Raw genomic sequence first — 21,404 nt, forward strand, 5'->3', positions numbered from 1 at the left:
CAAATATGCCTTTATACCTACCCGATAGAAGAGGAATATTAATTGATGTAGCTAAAAATATGAATGAATTTAGGATCGATTTGTTCGAACTAGGTAAGACAGACTTCATTTTTCCTGCTAAATTGAATTAAATAGCTCTAAATACCACAGTGTTGCTGCATCTAAATTCTAGTCTCGTAAAAGAAACCCTCACATTGGAATTCCACGGTTTAGGGAATCGTCGACAATGGAATATAATTGCAATTGAAGAGAATATGTTCTCCATATCACATAATAGATGGTTGAATGGACCCCCCAGGGATTTATCCGCAAAGACCACCCCGTTATCACTTGGACTCATCCGGAGCCGGGAAAACATGATTAATTTGAAGGAGACAATGGGTTTTCAAATTCGCAATCGGCGCACTGATTTTGAAGGGAAGATAAGCGAATGGAATGCCTATTTTCGGGGTGAAACTCTTCTGGTACCTTGACCTTCATTTTCTAATCATAAATTATTATCTCGAGAGGGTGACTGTTGACTAGGCAGGAGTCTTTATAAGCGAACGTCTTCGCCGAGGGAAATCTTAAATGCCTGGCCTCATCTCAACTCGGTCGCTTCAAGACGATTGCCGGATATCGGTGGATCGGTGGAAAGGGTCTCACATGGTATCTAATCAGGCTGACCTTTCACCCCCTGTTTAAGCACGGAAAGCGTGGACCTTTGACTGCTCTATCCCTGATCACTCCGGACCCATTCTCTCAACGCATACCGCCTGAACAGGAAGCGCTTATTTAACAACGATATAGTGTACACGCATCCAATTACGTTGATGTGGTTGCACCCCAGCCTTTCTCAGTTTGGCTTTACGCCGTCGAGACGACATTCAACCTCGGAGTGATCGGTACCGGCAGTGGTTCGCGAATGTCCCCGGCAATTCGGGAGTGAAATGCTCGGCTTAGCTTTCGAGGCTCCAAACTTCTGAAATTCACCCCGAAAAGATGGTAACGACTCTAGGCGTAATTTCCACCCTGATTGTCCTCGGGTGCGGAGCGTATGCAGGTGAGAACATCCGAATTAACGTAATCATAATTTTCATAAACCCTGAAAAAAATCGCCACGTCGTCGTTCCTCCATCTGAAGTGATACCAGCTCCAATAAATGGGTTACTCTGACCCAGCCAGAGAATGCAGAACGCAAGTCAACAACTTTACCGTTTCACAGAATCTACGACGGTCCATCCATTTCTTCCAACGTGTTGTGAATAACGAGCGTCGCTTTATCACCGTATTTTTCAACTTTTTTTTCCCCTCTTTCTTCGAATTAACGCCGCCACCAAAGACGATCTCTTATCGATCTTTCCTAATCGTGCTTAATTTTGCAGAAGTCATCAGCGACCCCGCGTTTTGCAGCAGGACAAAGTGCATTGGTGAGTAATGTTCACTTGCAAAATATCTCTACACCTTCTAAATTATTTAATACATTGAATATTGTTGATACACTGTATATAGAGGTTTTGTAGTAAAGCGTACAATTTTCTAATTCAGTTATACCCGATTGTTTAATTTTGAAGACTAAAGAGGTATTTATGCGCATATTTCAGCCCCGGCCGAGGTGAAGTTCAAGTACCAGAAAGACTTAGTGTACAAGTACAAGTACAATGTCGACGTCAGTACGAACATGGGCGAACAAGAGGGTTCCGGGAAAGGCCGGAACGAGTCCACCCTCCACGTCGATGCTATGGTGTCTTTACACTTTTCAAGTCCCTGTGAAGGGTTCCTGAGGTTAAAGGATGTCAGCGTTAGTCACAACCGATCGTCGTACAACCCGGAATTCCCAGACAGAGCTGGGGCAGAATTTAAAGCGAGTGTCGAGGAGTTCATCCTCAGGTTCGCCTTCCACGATGGTCAAGTGCAAGAGCTGTGCCCACACCCCAAAGAGCCCATATGGTCCTTGAACCTGAAGCGTGGAGTCCTGTCGATGTTCCAGAACACCATGAAGAGGTTCGACGTGGACAGGAAAGTCGAGGAACTGGATGTGAATGGTATATGCGAGACCCAGTACAAGCTTCACCAAGCCAGGAGGACCAGCCTCATCATAAGGAAGTCGAAGGACATCCGAAGTTGCGTATATCGGAACAAGCACTTGTCTCTGTTACAGTCCACAGCTTACAGGAGCATCCTCTCGCAGTCCTCTAAACCGTTTCAGCAGCCATTGATGAAGTCTAAGAGCGAATGTGAAATTATTATAGACCATAACGTGTACGAGAGAGTGGTGTGTACGGACTCGCACATGTTGATTCCTTTGTCCAATGGGGTGAAGGCCGGTGCCCAAACGGACACCAGGGCTGTGCTCCAGCTTATGGAAGAGTCTCCGGAAATCTTCGATGAAAGTGACACGAAGCTCACTCACGGGAAAAGGACCAATTTATTATACGATCATGCCAGTACTCCGAAGCCCACTCACGGGGAACTTAGAGCGGCTAGAGACCTGGTTAAAAGCATGTGCACCCTGGGGGCTGCAGAAGAAATGCAGGAGCGCTTCTCGGAGATGTTCACCAAGTTCATACACTCGGCGAGGGTATTGAACTATCCATCACTCTCGCAGTTGTTTTCCAGAGCGAACGGGGTCTGCAAAAACGGAAGGTAACGCTCGGATATATGGTGCTTTTCATAGCGTCGACAAATTCCTGGTAATTATTGTATATTTTTAGAAAACACATTCTGAATGCGCTACCATTCATCGGCAGCAATGCTGCGGTGAATGTGATGAAGGATCTGATTATCAAGAGATACGTGAACAAAGAAAAGGCTAACGACTGGGTCACGGCATTCGCTCTGATCCCAAGGCCTGATCGTGAGACTTTACTGGCTCTGGCACCGCTCCTGGACTTCCAATACGAAATACCGGATGCTCAGTTCATTCTCAGCTATTCCGCCGTCATCCACGGATATTGTAGCTATGGCGATCGAGATTGTCTGCAACTGGAACCGGTCCAGAAGTTCATCGAGGACTTGGAACGAAAATTGGACCGTGGATGCGCCCCGCAAAGCCACACTCTATCCATCATCAAACAGGTTGCTAGGCAGTCGCTAATATTTTTGACAAAAATAGTTATTTTATTATTTTTTTATCGCTAACTGAGAGCCTTTTGAAAGATTAAGAAAAAAAAAAAAATTGTCCTAGACTTTGGAGGCACTTAAAGCAATCGGCAACATGGGCATTGAAACGGAATCGTTGCTGAAGAAATTGAAAGGGTGCATCGATGGCGTCGGTGGCTTCCTGCCGATGGAATTACGCGTTGCAGCAATAGATGCTCATCGCAGATTACCATCCTGCGAAAAGACGAGAGACAGCTTCTTTCTGGACTATTACAGAAACTATACATTAGATACGGAAATACGAATCGCTTCGTACTTGCAAGTGATGCGTTGCCCTAATTATAACGTCATCAAAATCATCAAGCGTACGCTCCAGGAGGAGGAAGTGAATCAGGGTACTTACTTTGATTTCAGTTCTAATCTGCATATAATGAAAGTATACGGTCATTAATAATCGAATTGTCATTTATTCCCTTGCAGTCGGCTCTTTTGTCTGGAGTTATTTGACGAATATATTGAGCTCTGCGTCGCCCACCAGGATTGAGGTGCAAAGCCTTTTGACGGACAAAGACCTCGGCAATAAATTCAACAGCGACATGCGAAAGTTTTCGCGGAACTATGACAATTCCTTTTTCTCCGACGAGTACAACATCGGTGCTAATTACCAAGGCAACTTGATTTTTTCGCCGAAATCTTATATACCCCGGTCGGCCGTGTTCAATTTCACGATGGACCTGTTCGGAGAGTCAGTGAATTTGTTTGAAGTAGGAGCTTGGATGGAAGGCTTGGAATTCTATGCAGAAAGCCTCTTCGGCCCCGAGGGTCCATTTAGCGAGGAAAAGGTTGGGAATCACCTGAGCCAGCTTCTCCGACGATTTAGGTCTGTTCCCGAGAACGATCCAAGATACTGGGAACGAGTTAAACGTTTGCCGAACGTGATCGATAACAATTTCGATCACCCACGTATCGGTTTTGGCTTTAAGATCTTTGGCAACGAGCTTAAATACACCATGTTAAATGGCGACGCTGAAATAAGGTCCGCTTTGACTTCTTTGAATCCATGGGAGAAGGTAAAGCAGATCCTCTCAGGGAAAGAAATTCACTACGAGAACACTGCCATGTTCATGGACACGTCTTATGTCGTTCCGACCACTGTAGGCCTTCCCATTCGATTAGACTTAGGTGGATCTGCGGCGTGCAACTTTAAATTGTCCGGTCTGCTTGACAGTAAAAATCTAATAAACAACGGCGAGATGGAACTCGCGGGTAACATCATGCCAAGGTAAAGAAGCACGTGAGAAAGTATTAAAGCCTTGTATTACTCGATTTACAGAACCCCGCTAATCTCATTGCAGTGTGAGCGTCGACATAACTGGAACCATGATGGTTGATGCTTTTTACAAGAGTGCCGGTATCAAGTTGAGATCGAATATCTACAGCTCCGGTGCCGTACAAGTTCACTTGGTCGTACAGGGAACTCGTCTGGTTCGACTGAGTTTGGGTTTGCCAAACCAGAAGATAGAGGTATTCTCGATCCTTACCGATGTACTTCTGGTGAGCCACAATGGTGCCGAAACTAAAGAACACGGTGTGGGAGTGCTCATCGCTAGTGAGGGTAAAAGAAATCTTCGACAACGTATCGGCAGCGTAATCAGCAACACAACTTGTAGCTGGCATTCCTTGGATAGACTGATTGGTCTTAAGCTCTGTACCGAGTACCAATTTCCGAATGTGACGAAAAATCCTAATGCCTCGTACTTTATCTTGAACGGGCCAACGCTTTTTAAGATCTCCATGATCAAGGCCGATCCCACTGCCAGGAGTTATCTCTTAGAATATAAATGGGAAAAGACTGTGGTACGTTTATTTCGAGTGCAATTAAATCGTAGAAGGAAAATAATGCCAATGAAATATATCAATTGAATCGTTTCAGAACGAGAGCGTCATAAAGGTGGCCTTCGATACACCAGGTTCCGAGCTGAAGAGGGAACTGAGCGCCACGGTGTCTTTCGATGTCAAGAGCAGAAATGTCACAGTGCTACTTCAGTCAGCTGGAAATTCGTTAATTGCCAAAGGTTTTATTGCACATTTAAGCATACAATAAATATTGCTTAGTTCTAAGCTCTTGAGTAATTTGAATATTTTGTTCATCTAGGAACGTACAAGAAATCGGAGAACGAGACCCTGATTGACGTAGGCTTAGACATAAATGGCACAAAACATTTGGATGCTCGAGTTGGATATTCAAAGAAAAACGGAAATTATGGTTTTACATATTCGCCAAAATTGTATTTAGCTATTAATAGCGAAAGGATAGCTGAACTTTCAGGTGGGTTCGGTGTTGTTCAATCAAGTAAAATATTTATCAACTACATGGTAAATATTATTCCAAGGTTTTAAGGCGAATAACGTTCGTTACCTATTCGTTAGGTACTATAAGGAATGCCCAGAAGAACAACGTGTCACAGTGTGACATTGACCTAGGATTCCAGACTAAGAAACTTCGAAGTCGTGTTCAGGGGTACATCCTGAAAAGGAACGTTAGTTTGTCCGGAAATGTTAAGCTGGAATATCAATTGCAAGGGATGCCAAAAAGAGAGACTCTTCAGTTAGAAGCCTCATTGATAAATCGATCCTCGAAGACGCTGACGCACAAGGCAGCAAATTTCAGACTTCAGTCCACAGCATACCCTCAGTTAAATGTAGTCATTTCTTCATGGTACCAACAAGCATTGGGCCATTTGGAACTCCACGCCGAGGTCAATTCCAGTCCGCATCTCCGGGACGACCGTCACAAACTTACGGCACAATTTGTTGTAACTTATTCCAAAGCATACTTCCAAAATCAAGGAGCGAAAATCAGTGCTTGGGTTGCAGTTACAAAGCCTATTCAGAACCTAGACATTAAAGTAGGGGTTAATCACTTCTCCCTTGGTCCTGAGTCTAAAACGCATCTGTTAATTCGCTACGCACCAGGTAATTTATACGTGCATTACGCCGCGTTATAAAATGAACTCTTCAAACATTTTAATTCAGCTACGAGCAACGTCTTAACGGTCTCGATTATTTTATAGGCAAAGAGATCGTCCTTATCGTAGGTACCGTCATGCCCCGAGGAACCATGTTCTCCATAGAAGGTCACGCAAATTTGACCATCCCCAACTTTAGCTCCATGATAATAGACGCAAGAGTGCACGAGAAAGCTCGAAAGGAATACGAGCTAGATTTTGCAGGGACCTGGTTCAGTGGACACAATGTCACGATTCGAGGAACTTATTCCGATAGATCGTCGGCAGCTATAGTAAACCACGTGCTAAAGCTTCTCCTGAAGTCGCCAAGTTTTACCAAAGACGTAATCGTGAATTGCAAGTTGTACAACGATGCAAGCGATTTGAAGATCGACTTGTACATGGAGCAATTGGATATGGATAAATATGCACTGGTGTTGAAACACACTACGATCTCACCGACTCGGTTGGTCACTTATTTAGAGGGAAGATATAAGAACAGCTTGTACACGATTATGACTAACATTGACTTGCAACGAGAAGCGCGGGCTGAGATTCATTTGGACAGTTGGAGGGATGTACATTTGATAGTCAGAGGTATCAATGAAGCAACGAAGAAAGAATTCGGGTTGGAGGTAAAGTGGGACGCCAATCGCGATCCTGCCCTGAAATTTGCCACGGCCCTTCAGCTTTTCAAATTCGCTGCCGAAGGTAGCAATGCTAAGAATGTCAGCGCAATCTTTTCAGTGACTTATCCTGGACGTTTGGTAACGGGCTCCTGTTTACTCGCCATTCGTGGTCGCAATAATTACGTTTCCGACTTTCGATTGGACTGGAGCCCTGAACACATGGTTCAGTTTACTATCGACGTCGACTACAACATGGAAGCTTGGGAGAAGTCCTTTAAGCTTGAATCCCAATTGCTTACTCCTTTCGAACAGTGGAAAAGAACTTCGTTAAATACAAGGTGAACGGTTAACTTATTCGTATTCTATCGCTTTTCAGATTAAGGTATTAAGCTACTATTTAATTGCATCCCCCCTCATTGATTTATTTATTGCAGGCTACTTCAAGATGAGCGGCAGTTTATAGGAAACGGTAGTGTTTACTGGCAAGACTCGCACCACATAATCCTGGACTTCTCAGGAAAAATCAAGGAAGAAATAGATAATCTTGAGTGGAACGGTGATTTTAGATTAGTCAGTACTGTGCACAGTATAAAATGGATTACAGCGAACGTGACTCATAAGCAAAGCAATAAAAGCATGGATTCTCATTTGGTGATTAAGTATTATCCTGACAAGATAGTGGATGCGAGAAGCCTGTGGATTTTGCATAAGGAAGCCCACGATATCTTCAACCTTACTGGAACCGTGAATCTTGTCTCGCCTTTGGTCAACTACCGGAAAGGGGAGATGAAATGCTATCTGTGCATGAAACCCAACTGGAAATTTCAAGGAGCAGCTAATATCGATATCGACCGGCGAAAATATACCGCGAATTTAATAGGCGATCTAACTAAGTTCAAGGAGTCCATGCTTCAACTAAATGTCACTACACCTCTGGAGCGTTATGCGTTTTTGAGAGGGAGATTTGGATTTTCAGAGAGCGAAAGGCATCTCGTAGCTGAAGTAGTTAGTCCCTCTGGGCCCTTAGGTTTCGAGGCAATTTTTCAGCTATTTACGACCTCTCCTGATTTCCACGTCAAGTTACTTTTGGCTACTCCAATCGACGTGCTGCAGCGTTCCTTGTTGGTCGCTAAATTGAACAAACGAGAAGCAGATTTTCGAGTTGCATATAACAATATCACTGCAGGGTTCCAGGGTGTCTGGCATTACGAGAACATCACCGATTTTCATTACAGTTATATATTATATACGCCACTCCATGGACTTCACGAAAGTGGGATCGTTACAAAGCTTATTGTAACATGGGTTGAACCTTTAGGGAGACTGGATCTAGATACCGAGTTCTCCCTCAGATTGGTGCAGAAGAAAGTTGGATTCAAAGCAAAAGGTGGCCCTAAACCTCCACCCGTTCATATTCCAGTGAAGAATATTAAAGTCATTGTCGAAGAAAATAGCGAAGATTATTCAATGGAAGATGAAGAGGACAATGAAGAGAACTTGTACTGGCGAGGGGACTTAGAGGTGAGAAAATATTTATACCTATATCGTTTATAAATCATGTACCCCTATACCTTAGTAAAATAATTAAAATAATTTCCGCTGCAGCTGTATGCTGCTGTAATAGAGCCCATTATCGGTCATTTAGATATTGATGAAGATGATTCCACGTACAAGATCATAGGTGTTCTGAAATTACCTCAAGGAACTATCAAATTGGATGATCAATTTTTCATAGATAATGTGTTCAACATGAAAAATGACTTGAGCATCGAAACTCCATTTGAATATGCCTCCGAAATTACCTCACAGTACGCTTTTAATATTGACTTGGAACGTTCGATGTATCTAATCGAGGATGTAAGAATAAAGAAATATTCTGAATGGGTAGAGGTAAGGTTTTATACATAGTACCATTATTTCACGATGAAGTATATAATTATATTTTTATAAACAATTTGTAGGCTGGCTTAAATATCAATTACACGCTTCAAAAAGGTGAACTCGATGATTCGAGAGCGCACATGGTAATAGTCAACGTAAAGACTCCTCTAAGCCTCTTAAAATATATAAACACGAAGACTGTAATAGAGGTTGATGAAAATTATTATGTAGTGCGAGTTGATGTGCAGGCACAAAATTGTTCCGCGTCGTTTGGAGGATCACTTGAGGTGGGTTATAGTATAAAAATGACATAAAAATTGTGAAAATGTGATTGAATCCACATATACTGATACAGTAATTTTCGTAATTTTCAGATGGACGAAGGATTTCTAGCCTCTACAGTAATGGCAAAAGTAGACAGTCCATTAATCACTGTACCGAGAACAAAAGTCGTTATCAAGAAAGATTTAACGGATAAAGAAAAGCGTATGGAATTCAGTTTAATTACCGCAGAAGCCATTCCAAAACTTGTAAGTATTACGTCAGTGCTAGTGGAAAGAAACGAGTTAAAAAGTCTCATTTTAATAATTTTTTGCTTTAGATAAACCTACATGTAACGTGGCACGTGGAAGAACAGAATTACGTGAAAATCTCCGTTGCTCTGGAAACGTGGATCGAATCGTTGAAGAGCTTAGAAGCCGACGTTCTCTTCGAGGATACAGTTACAAAGAACGACACCGCTAAATTAAATCTGAGCTTGAAATGCCACCCAGAACAAGAATACAGTTTAATCGGCAACTACAGAAGCGGATCGATAAACGTTCACTTGAATACCCCGTTGCGATTAAATGAACATCTAAAAATCAACGCCTTAGTCATTCGGGAAGATGACGACACGTACAAAATAGAGGGTAACATGATAAACGAAGAGACCGCAGCTGTTCACAAGGTAAAAGGTACTTTGAAGTTGCACGATCAGACGTTCTCCAGTTTAGAAACTCAATTCGACCCAACGGAAGTTGACGCTTCACCGAACGACAGAATAACGTTGAAAGTAAGACGCGAACCAAATGGAATTGTTTTGGAGATGAATAGCGGTTTCCTTAACACCTCGGCGATTTTCGACTACGCAAACCCCGTGAATTGGTATACTGGCATTAAGGCTGTAGCTTTGAAGGATGATAATGAGCTTATCTACGAACTAGAAACATTCATGATCGTACAGACCAACGGCAATACTACCGTTCACCTTTACGGGGTGACACCCTGGGAGGACCTGGAGAGAGTGACTTTAACCGGGAACATGCTGCTGGGCAACGTGTCAGGGAATGTTAAAGCAGAGTACGAACTAAACGACGACGCTTATTGCGTTGATTTTCTTTGGAAGCTGAACTATATGGTCGACATGTTAGGACGGATAACGGCGATCTATACGAGCGAGGATATCGAGAGTAAGCACATCGATGCGTTGATTTTCTTCAAAAATCCTGCACGGTCCTTCAGAAGTATCGATTCCGGGTTCGACGTGATCGTGGACCGAGAGACGTGGAGACTAGCTACAAATGCATCGATTGGTTTCCACGATAAGGAAAACATCGATGCTGTTGTCACCGTTAGATTGCCACCCCCAGATAACGATAGCCACAGACTACTCTTCAGTTATCATGCCATTGACGGGCTGCACAATGCATCCTATGTAATTGGGTATAATGCCTTAAATGCGCAGACTAATTACGCATCGGACGGATCAGTACGTACCCTCTTTAATTCTTTTGTACTTCAATTTAGTTTCATCCGAGTATCAGTGCTCGCCAGAAAGAGGATTCTCGATTGAATAAAACACTTTTCTCGACAGATACGAATGGCTGCAAGAGACATCGATGGCCATGTCCGGTTAACCTGGGGAGCGGCACAAGACCAGACTTTGAATAACATTTTCAATGTAAAATTCAACCAGAAAGCGATTGATTTCAAGTATTCATTGTTCACCCCGCGATTCGTAAACGAGGAGACCGTGATATTCTTCTTCTCCTACGATGCGACCCCGGAAATCTACAACATCTTTAATGCAGATATATATTACCCGGCAAAATTGCGCGTTGGGTCGGCGCATATATTCTACACGAGTCTCATAAACGTTAATGGAACCATCAATGCAACCACGCCGATAACAAATTTCACATACGTAGGATGCAACTTCGAGGTGCTCACTACTTTGTAAGTAAATCGCTCTCACCACGTCCTGCACAGTTCTCTGAATCATCGGATATTTTTCTATCAGTGTAAAATGTTCATTGATTAATTTATTTCAGGAAGCAAAACAAGCGATTCGTCGAGCTCTTCTGGCCGAACAACACTGCGATTTTAAGCTCGGACTATAGTTACCACAGCGAGAAATTGGACTCCTCTCTGGAGGGCCATTTGCTCATAGAGATTCCCTTAAACACCCGGCATGTAGGCCACTTGACGTACGGCTACAAGAAACGGCCTCAGGTGACGAACGGCTACGCCGAGTTGACGTACAACAAGCAAAAAGTTCTTCATGGACAATACAACTCAAAGAGCGAATCAAGAGCCGGCTTTGAGAAGGACCGTATCCAGATCACGGTGGAGAACGCCTATAAGCCAATCGGTATAATATACATTAACCAGTACGAGTACAGTGGAGGTAACGAGGGTACAAATTATCCCACCGTGGAGTTCAAGCAGGTGAACGTCTATCGGTTAGATAATAGTTCAGCGTTTAATGTCGCTGGCGAGTCAAGGATCAAGACAACTCACACGGGTCAAGATATACATCTGAAAGCAGTACACTCAAACAGGACCGTCCAATTCAAGACCGACTACCAGATCTTGCCTGGCGAATTCGACCAGCACACCTGGCTGAGTCTGGCCGACGATGCCTGGGCCGCATACCATATTAATATTCTGAATAAGACCACGGAAGACGTGGAGAACCAGTTCCTAGTGGTCAGCTTTGCGTACCCGCGAAGGAACTTCACTCTGGATGCATCCTACGAGATAACGGCCGCAAAAATCAGCTCCGAGGCAAGGCTGGATTGGGATAAGGACAAGGAAAGGCCGAGGACCCTGGGCACCTCTTTCGTTTGGAAAAATGTCACATTACCTAGAGGTGTCAATCAACAGCAGGCGATTCTCAGTCTGAAGCACCCGAGCTTCAGTAAAGATGTTACCGTTACTGGCCAGATAATTAAGGGAGACGTCAGAGACTGGTTGAATGCCCACCTCATCATCGATTATTCTCTAAACAGGGAGAAACTGCTGTTATTGTCCGCGATCCTGAAGGATGAAAGTAATCTCCCTGTTGAGAGGAAGTACTCTTATGTGATATCTGGAAAGCATCCCAGTACTCAACTGAACCTGGAGATTCAGGGATCACTTAGAAAGTACTCGAACTACCTTATGGAGACCTACAATAATGCGACTTACAAACGTAGTTTCCTGCCCGTGGAGAGTGGCTTACTGAACGCTAGACTGGACATTTCCTTGAACGAAGTCGAGCTGCACAGAAGAAACAACGACGTCATTAAATATTTTAGGAGCCGGTATTATTTGATGCACCCTGAGTATGTCGTCAACGGGTCTTTTATCAGGACTCCTGATATAAATGCCACGGGAGCGTTGTACCTAAATGTCCGCGAGAAGCTCACCTGGATGATGGTTAATTATACACCTGGTAAGAAGGCACAAATTTCGTTAATTGAAATAAAGTTAGAACCGCAGATTAATTAATCATACTTTCATAGATGCGGTGGAGAGCTTGCGAATGTATGGAAACATTCCTGATGCGAGAAATGCAATTTTCAACATCTGGAGGACCTATGATCAGGATCTCACCATATCGGACGTTTCTTTTTACTTGAAGCTTAATCATTCTCGGCTTGTCACGTCTACACTTCGCTGGAGACCGGAACTGAAGAGTGATATAACGGTAGAATCATATGAAAAGAAAGATGCTATTTAGTTTTCTTTATTTTTGCAATTAATCCGTGCTCTTTACAGAACGCTATTAAATCGTCGCTGTACGAAATGTACGAGGAAACGGGAAAAGACGCGGACCACTGGAGGCAGTACGTGAAAAGTGAGACCCTGAGCGCAATATCTGGCGTATGGGAAGATGCTGAAGAAGACATGAGAGAATTCCTAGACGACTGGAAGTTGGTGTTCTAGGAACTTTTGTTAAAAATAGAGTATGTCCGACAGGCATTTTAATATTCTAATCTTTCAGCGACTTGAAGGAGCTCGAGACGGACTTGGAGGACTTGAAGATATATCTGAACAATTCGTACAACTCTAACGATTTCTACGTGAAGGACATCGTGGGTTTAGGCTTGTACGTGATAGACGAGCTCTCTTTGCGCAGTCACATTCAATCCCTGCCAAACATCCTAAACGAAATTTGGGAAATAATGGGCGAATCCGGCGAAGCCATTCGCAATTCTCTGCTGTGGATCATCGAGACGATCAAGAGCGGATACAATAAAATTCTGGAGATCGTCGGTGCCGTGCTGAAGGGCGACTCGGTGACGCAAATCGCGAACATAATCGAGAAGCTCATAGAGAAGTACGACATGTTCGTGAAGGACCTTCACGTGTCGTTCATAAAATACATAGAGAATCTGTGGAACAACGTGGTCGTCTCGATATCGCAACAGTGGAACAAATTCTTGAAACTGGTCGAGCCCACGTTCATCCAGATCGTGCATTACATCGAGGCGGTGATATGGAAGGCCAGCAAAGAAGTCGTCGACTTCTTGTACGACCGGCGCAATGAAATCATAGCTTCGCCCTACTTCGACCGCTTCACGAACTTCACCCAGGACATCGACAGGTTCTACCGTGACGTCAAAGCCAACGACATCATCACGAATTTCCAGAAATACTTCGGCATTGTCGTCCAGTTCTTCCAGGAGCGATACTTTACGATCGTGCCATTCGGCAAGGAACTCAAGGATGTCGTCGACGAGATACTGTCGGAGCTGAAGGAGCTGAAAAAGTTGCCCTCGGTCAAGTACGCCCTGGACAAGATACAGCAGCTTTATGAAAAGGCCGAGTACCTCTATGAGTACTTTGATGTCAAGGCCAAGGTCGAAAGTACCGTACGCCTGGTCCACTCCAAGCTGATAGACATCAGTCAGACCGCTCTACAGGCCGAAAGTCGATACAGGGAAGCGAAGACTAAATTTATTTTCGATCCTCACCAGGGTTTGATGTGCCTTGAACAGAAGCTGCCCATGTCTTGGCATGCCTTCAACCAGACTCCGCAATTCCAGGAGATCCCCGAGTACAGAGCCATCGCTGACATGGGATCGTACTTCGTCACTTCCAATACCACGTTCTGGGCGATCTATTATCGATACAAGCCTTACACCGAGCCATCCAATTGGCTGCCTCCTTTCAAGGGTACTAAACCCTCCCATTTATTTAAGAACGTCATGGTCTTTCCTGAAAAGGCTTTAATTTTATTCTTTACGTAATATTTTCAGCTCAAGCGCTTATTGCTGGTGCGCAGCATTACGTGACGTTTGACGGTGATCATTATGAATTTTCTGGATCGTGTACATATTTGCTGGCTCGAGACTTTGTACGGGACCAATTCGCTGTTCTGATCCAGTACGACCAAGGCGATCGTGGCACGGGAAAGTCTCACCGAGTTATAGTCCTGATGGGCAAACAGGCAATCGAGTTGGATGTCTTCAAGGATGTTCGTATCCCCCAATTGTGGCAATTCGTCATATTCCTTTAAAGTTAGCTTTTAGGGCGCTACAATAATAATACGTTTTACAGACCGTACGACTCATGGACTCCGGGACCACATTGCGACTTCCGGTGGAACTGGAAAACGGAACCGCTTTCGTTTACCAGGACGAGCACGTAGTGACTGTGGAGCGCAAGGACAAGCAGTTTAAATTGGAGTGCAACTTGAAATTCGATCTATGCAGTTTGGAGCTCTCGGGCTGGTATTACGGAAAGACAGCGGGTCTTCTGGGCACAATGGACAACGAAGAAGCTGACGATCGTCTGGCCTCGAGTGGCAGGGTAATCAGTGACCTAGGACAATTCGCTCAGAGTTGGTCTCTCGATGGAGAACATTGCAAGAGCCACGAGAACTTCGCCGTGATCGGGGAGAATTCTGCTGAGCAGTTTTGCGAAGACCTGTTTGTCAATAAGAGCTCAGAATTCAGCTCGTGCTTTAATGTGGTCAGTCCCGACGATTACGAAGACATGTGCCTGAACAGTGGAAACGGATCAGAAGTGTGTACTGTTGCAATGGCTTATATGCAGACTTGCATGTTTTACAACATTTATCTGAGAATACCAGATAGGTGCACCACGTGTACCATGATAAACGGCTCGAGAGTACCTGAAGGAGAATTCCGAAAACTGGAGGGTCCATCCGTTCCTAAATCAACGGACGTTGTCTTTATCGTGGAAGCTAAGGAATGCAATCGAGCCATCAATGAGAATCGTAGTATGGAATACTTGGTGACGCAGATGAGCAAGGAATTCAACGAGCAGGAGTTAACGGAGAATCGCTGGTCCCTCGTCACTTTTGGGGGCGATGGCGTGTACAACGAACCTAGGAGCACCATCCTTGACAATCAAATTTTTACTAAAAATGTAGGACACTTTGTGAAGTACTTCGAGGATATTCCTGTCGGCAATGGCAATCAGGATATATTCGCTGCGATCGGATTCGCCTCGAAGCTTGTCTTCAGGGCCGGCGTATCCAAGACCTTTGTCCTGATCCCATGTTCTCATTGCGAGCCGCAGAATCAAACCGTAAGTCAATTCTTCGGTTCTCACCATACCCTTAACAATGGTATAATTTCGTAAATGAATCATTTTAAAATCGCATGACCAATAAATTCGTTCCAGCTGGATTATTCCGTACTGCATCAAGTGTTACTTGAACGAGACATTACGCTGCACATTTTTATGGATGGAGACTTCCAATTCGAGAAGGAGAGGCTCAACAAGATTTTCTTTGGACTGGATGCCAGGAAATCGTACACCAAGAAGGATGCAAGAGCTTTAGTCGGGGACACCGACTTGAGAAGACAAGTGAAATTGTCCAAGCACATTCTAGGATACTGTACGCCGCTCTCTTTGGAGACTAATGGTACAATATTCAGTGGGAATAAGCTGCGTTTCGACAAGCTACCGTCCATCAAGAAATTTGTCAGCGTATTTGCCAAAAGGGTGGCATTGACAGCGTTCCCTAGCACTTGTCAGCATTGCGAATGCACGGCAGATAATAACGGCATAACGCAAATGGAGTGTATGCCATGCATTTATCCAACACCTGTTACAGTGGATTATGTCAGCGTACGTTCATTTTTACATTAATGTGTATTGTCGAAACAGAAAAATGTCGCGATGCATCGGAAAGGATGAAATATGAAATCTCAGAAAACTTCCCCTCAAAGCAAATCTGCTGAGTCTACGGAATTAATTTTAACGGCATGACTGTTTTACAGGAAACGTTCAACGAGGACGCGGCTCTCTCAGAACTTCAGATGTTGAACTTAGATTACGGCCAAATGGACATGGAGGAAGATTGAAGACAGTAAGATGCGACTTTAAAGACACTGTACGAATGCCCTATTTATTCAAGATGTTAAACTGTAAAAAGTGAATTAATAGATCTACCCTTACCTTCGGTGAGGATAAATATCGCGAATTAATGACGTATATTAATTTGGTATAACGAACGATGATCGGATTCAGCTTAGAATCGAGAAAGCGCTTTGTTCGAACGAAGTCTGCAAAAGAAAGTCACTATCTTACCAAAATGTATTTTATTAATATGCGTTGATAATGGAAATATAACAATATGAAGTTCGACAGATGGACAGATGCCAATTTTGACATTAGCCGCGTTGAAGAATTCGACGATGTTTAATACAAACGATCAGGCTGATGTGGATCGTTTCCATAGAGCTCGATTACTGTTGGTCCAATGCAATAAACGGTACTTCCGACGTTCCGATTAAACGGCGGACCGATAACGAGCAATAACAATTTTCTTTTCAAGAGAGCCATTGTGTTTTAGTACAAAAAGTTGATTTTTTTTTACATTAATATTCTACAATAAAATTAGTAGACATTCCCCTAGAAATTCTAGGCAATCGCTCGCGATAAGGTAACTCGCATATTGGGAACAAGAAGCCCATGCTATCGTAAGTTTCATGGCACCTCGAAATCTTGGCAATCATAACGTAACGTTGACAAGTATATTTGTAAAAGAATAACGATCGAGTAATGCTCGGAGATATAATGGTTTACGGGCTATAAACAAATCATTAAACTGATTATTAAATTCACACGTGATGCAAGCCCGAATATAATTCGCGGAAAGGTAAATAAATTCGAAATGCTAGCCGACTGATGAGCGTCGAGCGAACTGAGAAGCTGATATCAGCTCAATTCATTAATTATAATCGTTAGAACGATGGACACGATTATATTAATACACATATGTATATATAAAACTTCTGTCCATATATAATTTGTATATCGTATCTTCGATTGAACTGTACGAGTGATTCACAAATCGATAAATGGCAATTGCTTCGCATTATAGTCAGTTTCCTACTATAAACGACCTCACCTCAATATTTTCACCTACGACCGTTACTTCAATTGCATTGTTACGTTTAAATAAAAATTATAAAATATCCGAATTATAAGGTATTTATGGGGACCCTAAATTCATTTGTACCTTAACGAAAAAGAGGAATGACTTAATGACGAGCGAAGGTCTAATGTATTAACGCTGGAATGGAAGAAACGGCCGGCGGTAAGAGCTTGTGCCAATTTCATTTGGCTCATTCAGTAACAATGCTATCCTCGCGCACAGAAAAATGGTCACCTGGAATCGTAAGCTTGCAAATGATTCGGAGCATCGGCAAATGTAAACTTTAATTTATAGGCTTCCGCTACGAGAATACCGATCTCCGAGTCCGTCCAATTCTGAGTAGGCAGATTTTGTAGCATTAACATTAATCCCTGAAACAATTTTTCACAGGTGATACAAGTTCAATAGAGGGAAGAACTGTTTGGAGTAGTTCCAAACTGCTCTAATTGTATGAAAAGTAAAAAACAATTTCAATAGATACAGGACTTACTTGGAAGTCAGGTTGTAACAGTAGGTGACGTTTCCATCGAAGAAGGAAAGCTGCACAAACATATAACTGAAATGATGCAAAGCGATCAGACTCTGCTAGATATGTGTCCCAAAGGCGAATTGTACAATGAAGAGGTATCTCCCTGGTTAGCAAATTATTCATCCACCGGAAAGAGAACTGTAGATAATCAACTCCATGTTGATGTAGGTGTTGATGAAGCGGTGCTATAATAAATGTATGTTTTGAAGTAATTTTTTTTACCTATGGTAGACAAAAATATATTTCTTGTATTATTACCATCAATTCTTTGAATCAGTTCCTTCAGTTGATTCACTTTATGCTGAATACCTAATTGAGCAAAGATATAATTATCTTGGATCCCGTCTAAGAATTTGGAAAGACACCAAAAACTGTCCGCTTCAATGATGTCACGTTGTTCTTTAGGCAATGATGCTACATCGTAATTTTCTAAATCCTGCCAAGCCGACACTGGCACTGCTTCTTGTAGAAAAACCAAGAAAAACGGAGTAACAAGGTCATTCATACCCTAAAAGTTTTAAACAATTATTTAATAAAATAAGTAAAATAATAAAACGAAATTAATTAAATTTGTCGCTACACGAACATTAACATAATTAGATGAAAAGGCACCTGGACATAACCTGAAGCTGGATGTCGAATAGCCCAAATGTAAAGTATCCTTTCAAAAATCAGTTGAACAGTGGTTTGTTGGAAGAGAGCAATAAGAGGAGACATTCTTGGAATATCGATGTGAATCTGCCGATATGTATCCTGAAATCCCTCATCTCTTTCGGCATCGTAGTACTGTTTTACTAGGTTCAAGTAATCTAGACGTTTACGCTCTAACACCGGCTGCCTGCGTTCCAAACTTGCTGGAAGATATTCCTACACAAATATATAAATTTTAATCGAAGTTGTAGATTAGAGTGAAAGCAAATAAGTGATGGTATCGTATACCTTTCTCTAACTTACAGACAATAATCTCCATGTGATGGACCGTAATTTGACAGGAACTCCAGACCACGACAATTGTCGTAACTCATCCAAGTTTAACAATGGCGACTCAAGCAAAGATTGAAATTTATCCACTTTGCTTTCACCATCTAAAATGAATTTGAATAACATGCAAATTAAGAAAAGTATGGTAGCGATTGTACATTAATCAAGTTATCATTCTTTAGGAATGTTAAATATTGTGCGAAACACTGGTTTTTACCTTGTTCTTTAAAAGGTACAAAAAATTTGGTCTGAGTGCTTTGTTGTCTTAATGGTTGAGGTCGACCAGGAAATTGCGAAGGCTTATGATATGGAGAGACACCAGATTTCAATTCTGGTTCCTCCGCCAAGTGCTGATTGTGGTTACTTTGCAACTGTGGCTTCCCAAGGTTCACATTTCTAAGATGTAGAGGTTGAACTGCTAGTCTCTGTAACGCTTCTGTCTTCTTCTCTTCAGGAATAATTTCATGACGACGTTGTGTTTCTTTAGAATTTGTTTGCAGGTTCTTACAACTTCCACCTGACCTATGACTGTTAATCACAGTCAACGCCGCGGAGTGACTAACTTTCTTGGAAATTTTTACATTGGAAACTGTGCAAAATTCATCGTCTCCTGAGTCCCACGCATCGTCTACACTTTCCTGAAAATCTTGAAAAGATGTCGCCCCGCCACTTCCTCCACTGCCACCTCCGCTACCAGCATTTCCTCCCACTGTACCAACTTGTAAATTTGTAGCATACCCTGTCCTATTCTGTTTAATATCTTGTTTTGGACTAGGCCTATAAATAGAAGTCTGTGAGCCTTAGAAAAATATTATTTTTACAATTTTCATAGCATTAAGCACATACCTGCCAGGTACAGCACGGGTGTTTTTTTTCCAAAAAGACTGTTGACTTTGACGTAATTGATGATGATGACTCTGGTTTTCCATAGTCAGTTAGAGCCACATTAACTTCCTGCTTTCTGTTCAGCTAACTTTCTGAGGCGATAGTAATGTCCCTCATTCCACTAGAAACAGCTGTTTAAAATCAAAGGTATGATTAAGGAATGAAATTTCTATAATCGTTAAGCAGAAGGTAAAATATTTACATAGGGCCTCCCAGATTTGAATTGTCCCTTTTCAAAAATATATGAAGGAATAAATATGTTGACTCAATTATGTATTAAGAACAAAATAGTTAATGAATCTTATCTACGAAAGACCAAGATGCTTCTTCAAGTATGCACTGTACCAGGAAACACATATCTGACTTGACAGTTCGGTTACATAACACTTAATGCTGTATTCAAACCCAAGTAAAGGAAGTAAATTAAATTAGTGGCATTGAATGTTTTACTGTTTCAAAGTATGTGTAAAAATAACTATACAATTAAACCAGTGTATTCCTGATACAATATCAAATATCTTCAGTTCTATTTTTCATAAAATCTAATTCTGTGGCATCAATGTAATAATTTGACATATAGAAATCTCAACACATTGTCAGCTAATAGCACCGAATAATATAAACGGATAAACATTAAATTCTTCATCGATCGTAGGAAAATTATTTTGTAAATTCGATTCTCCGTGGTCATGGAAGTAGTTCTTATTCTTAGTTTAAGCATCATACAACAAACTAATTACAATTAATAGCTGACACATGTCTACACAAAATTTCTGCTAAATTACAGGGATGGGAAAAGCAGAGTGGTGCAAATTACAGACACCTCAGCCATATATCTTCATGCTGTTAAATATTCACTAGATGAGATCAATACAATTTAATGCAGAGCAAGCGAGTAAGCGTATTGTTTATGTGGCCAGCTGTTTCGGAGCGAGTGTACGTAGCAGCTAAAATGCTAAGTCCAATCCTGCAATATTTAATTAGCACGTACCATAGGCGGCAGAGAGGTTATGTTATTCTCAAGTTAGACCACATAAACGTACAAAACCGGCACGCGTCACATCCATGTGAAGTTCGCTGAATTGGCGATTCACAGCAGTAAACGAGGGAAATACATTGCCCAAGTTGTAAACATAAACGGAAGGTCTGTGGACGATTTGTTTGCGGAAGACGGAGGTGTTGCAAGCATGATAAAAGTTGTATCTCGGAATGACGTACGTGTGCGAAGTCGGAAATTAATTTTACAGGCTAGTAAGTTTCGAACAATTACCAAAAAACTCGGTCGTTGGGAAATGTGGCTGAGTTTTTACTGCACTGGGAAGAAATAAGCTCGTGCCTACCCGTTAGCTTCTCTATGCTCCGAATTTGACGTATGACAGTTGTGTATAGGTGCTGCCGCTCCGGGAGTAATCGACTGCCACCGAACGCAATCCATACTTTGCATTGTATTCACTTTTCGGAGCCGTCAGATCCTTGAGAACGCAATAAGCAGGTATCTACAAAGAATATTACACATAACGTTAAACAATCCGGAAGGTACTGTCGAAGAATCTTTTATTTCAGTGCGATTTTTATTTGGTATGTCTTGAAGTCGAGTTCAAACGCGTTTAGTATTCCCGCCATATTGGGATGATCCAAGGCCGGTTCTACTAGCGAGTGAGGTGTCACACGGACTGCGACGCGCCAACGCGTCGAGAATGAAGAACCAATCAGAACTTCGCTTAATTTCGGAAGTCCACTGATATGCG

The 21,404-nt window shown here is 42.4% G+C and overlaps 2 protein-coding genes across 5 annotated transcripts; one reads left to right on the forward strand and one right to left on the reverse strand.

Moving 5' to 3' along the window:
* The first annotated feature begins 745 nt into the window (after positions 1-745).
* Positions 746-16,476, forward strand: LOC105699757. Its single transcript, XM_012425013.1, has 25 exons — positions 746-1,042; positions 1,365-1,409; positions 1,584-2,625; positions 2,694-3,057; positions 3,167-3,476; positions 3,562-4,363; positions 4,437-4,938; positions 5,015-5,156; positions 5,237-5,410; positions 5,512-6,057; positions 6,156-7,056; positions 7,153-8,239; positions 8,324-8,608; positions 8,680-8,886; positions 8,974-9,129; positions 9,201-10,349; positions 10,455-10,816; positions 10,912-12,296; positions 12,367-12,551; positions 12,623-12,777; positions 12,849-14,023; positions 14,107-14,324; positions 14,408-15,403; positions 15,500-15,949; positions 16,102-16,476. Exons 1-25 carry the CDS (start codon positions 982-984, stop codon positions 16,183-16,185), a joined length of 12,783 nt encoding a protein of 4,260 aa, XP_012280436.1. The 5' UTR covers positions 746-981; the 3' UTR covers positions 16,186-16,476.
* Positions 16,477-16,843: 367 nt separating this feature from the next.
* LOC105699758 (TBC1 domain family member 22B) lies at positions 16,844-21,091 on the reverse strand. Of its 4 annotated transcripts, none has more exons than XM_012425016.2 (8): positions 20,997-21,091; positions 19,618-19,787; positions 18,989-19,548; positions 18,745-18,875; positions 18,403-18,657; positions 18,049-18,298; positions 17,752-17,975; positions 16,844-17,632 (listed from the first exon to the last, which is right to left on the reverse strand). In XM_012425016.2, exons 2-8 carry the CDS (start codon positions 19,698-19,700, stop codon positions 17,492-17,494), a joined length of 1,644 nt encoding a protein of 547 aa, XP_012280439.1. In that variant the 5' UTR covers positions 19,701-19,787; positions 20,997-21,091; the 3' UTR covers positions 16,844-17,491. The 4 variants fall into 4 exon arrangements, with proteins under 4 accessions (XP_012280439.1, XP_012280437.1, XP_012280438.1 ...); XM_012425014.2 differs by having other exon boundaries at positions 20,927-21,089; XM_012425015.2 differs by lacking the exon at positions 20,997-21,091 and adding an exon at positions 20,648-20,881.
* Positions 21,092-21,404: the final 313 nt, after the last annotated feature.

This window comes from Orussus abietinus, unplaced genomic scaffold (genome assembly GCF_000612105.2).
Source record: "Orussus abietinus isolate OABI.00-Male unplaced genomic scaffold, Oabi_2.0 scaffold19, whole genome shotgun sequence".
Lineage (NCBI taxonomy): Eukaryota > Metazoa > Arthropoda > Insecta > Hymenoptera > Orussidae > Orussus > Orussus abietinus.

Excerpts from the sequence above, each read along its gene's own strand:
- LOC105699757 (XM_012425013.1), top strand. The coding sequence starts at position 982 with ATGGTAACGACTCTAGGCGTAATTTCCACCCTGATTGTCCTCGGGTGC. Across the intron at positions 12,297-12,366 it reads GATGGTTAATTATACACCTG|ATGCGGTGGAGAGCTTGCGA; the intron begins GTAAGAAGGCAC and ends ATACTTTCATAG. Across the intron at positions 14,024-14,106 it reads TTGGCTGCCTCCTTTCAAGG|CTCAAGCGCTTATTGCTGGT; the intron begins GTACTAAACCCT and ends TAATATTTTCAG.
- LOC105699758 (XM_012425016.2), bottom strand. The coding sequence starts at position 19,700 with ATGGAAAACCAGAGTCATCATCATCAATTACGTCAAAGTCAACAGTCT. Across the intron at positions 18,876-18,988 it reads TGTACCTTTTAAAGAACAAG|ATGGTGAAAGCAAAGTGGAT; the intron begins GTAAAAACCAGT and ends AATTCATTTTAG. Across the intron at positions 18,299-18,402 it reads CAGCTTCAGGTTATGTCCAG|GGTATGAATGACCTTGTTAC; the intron begins GTGCCTTTTCAT and ends TAAAACTTTTAG.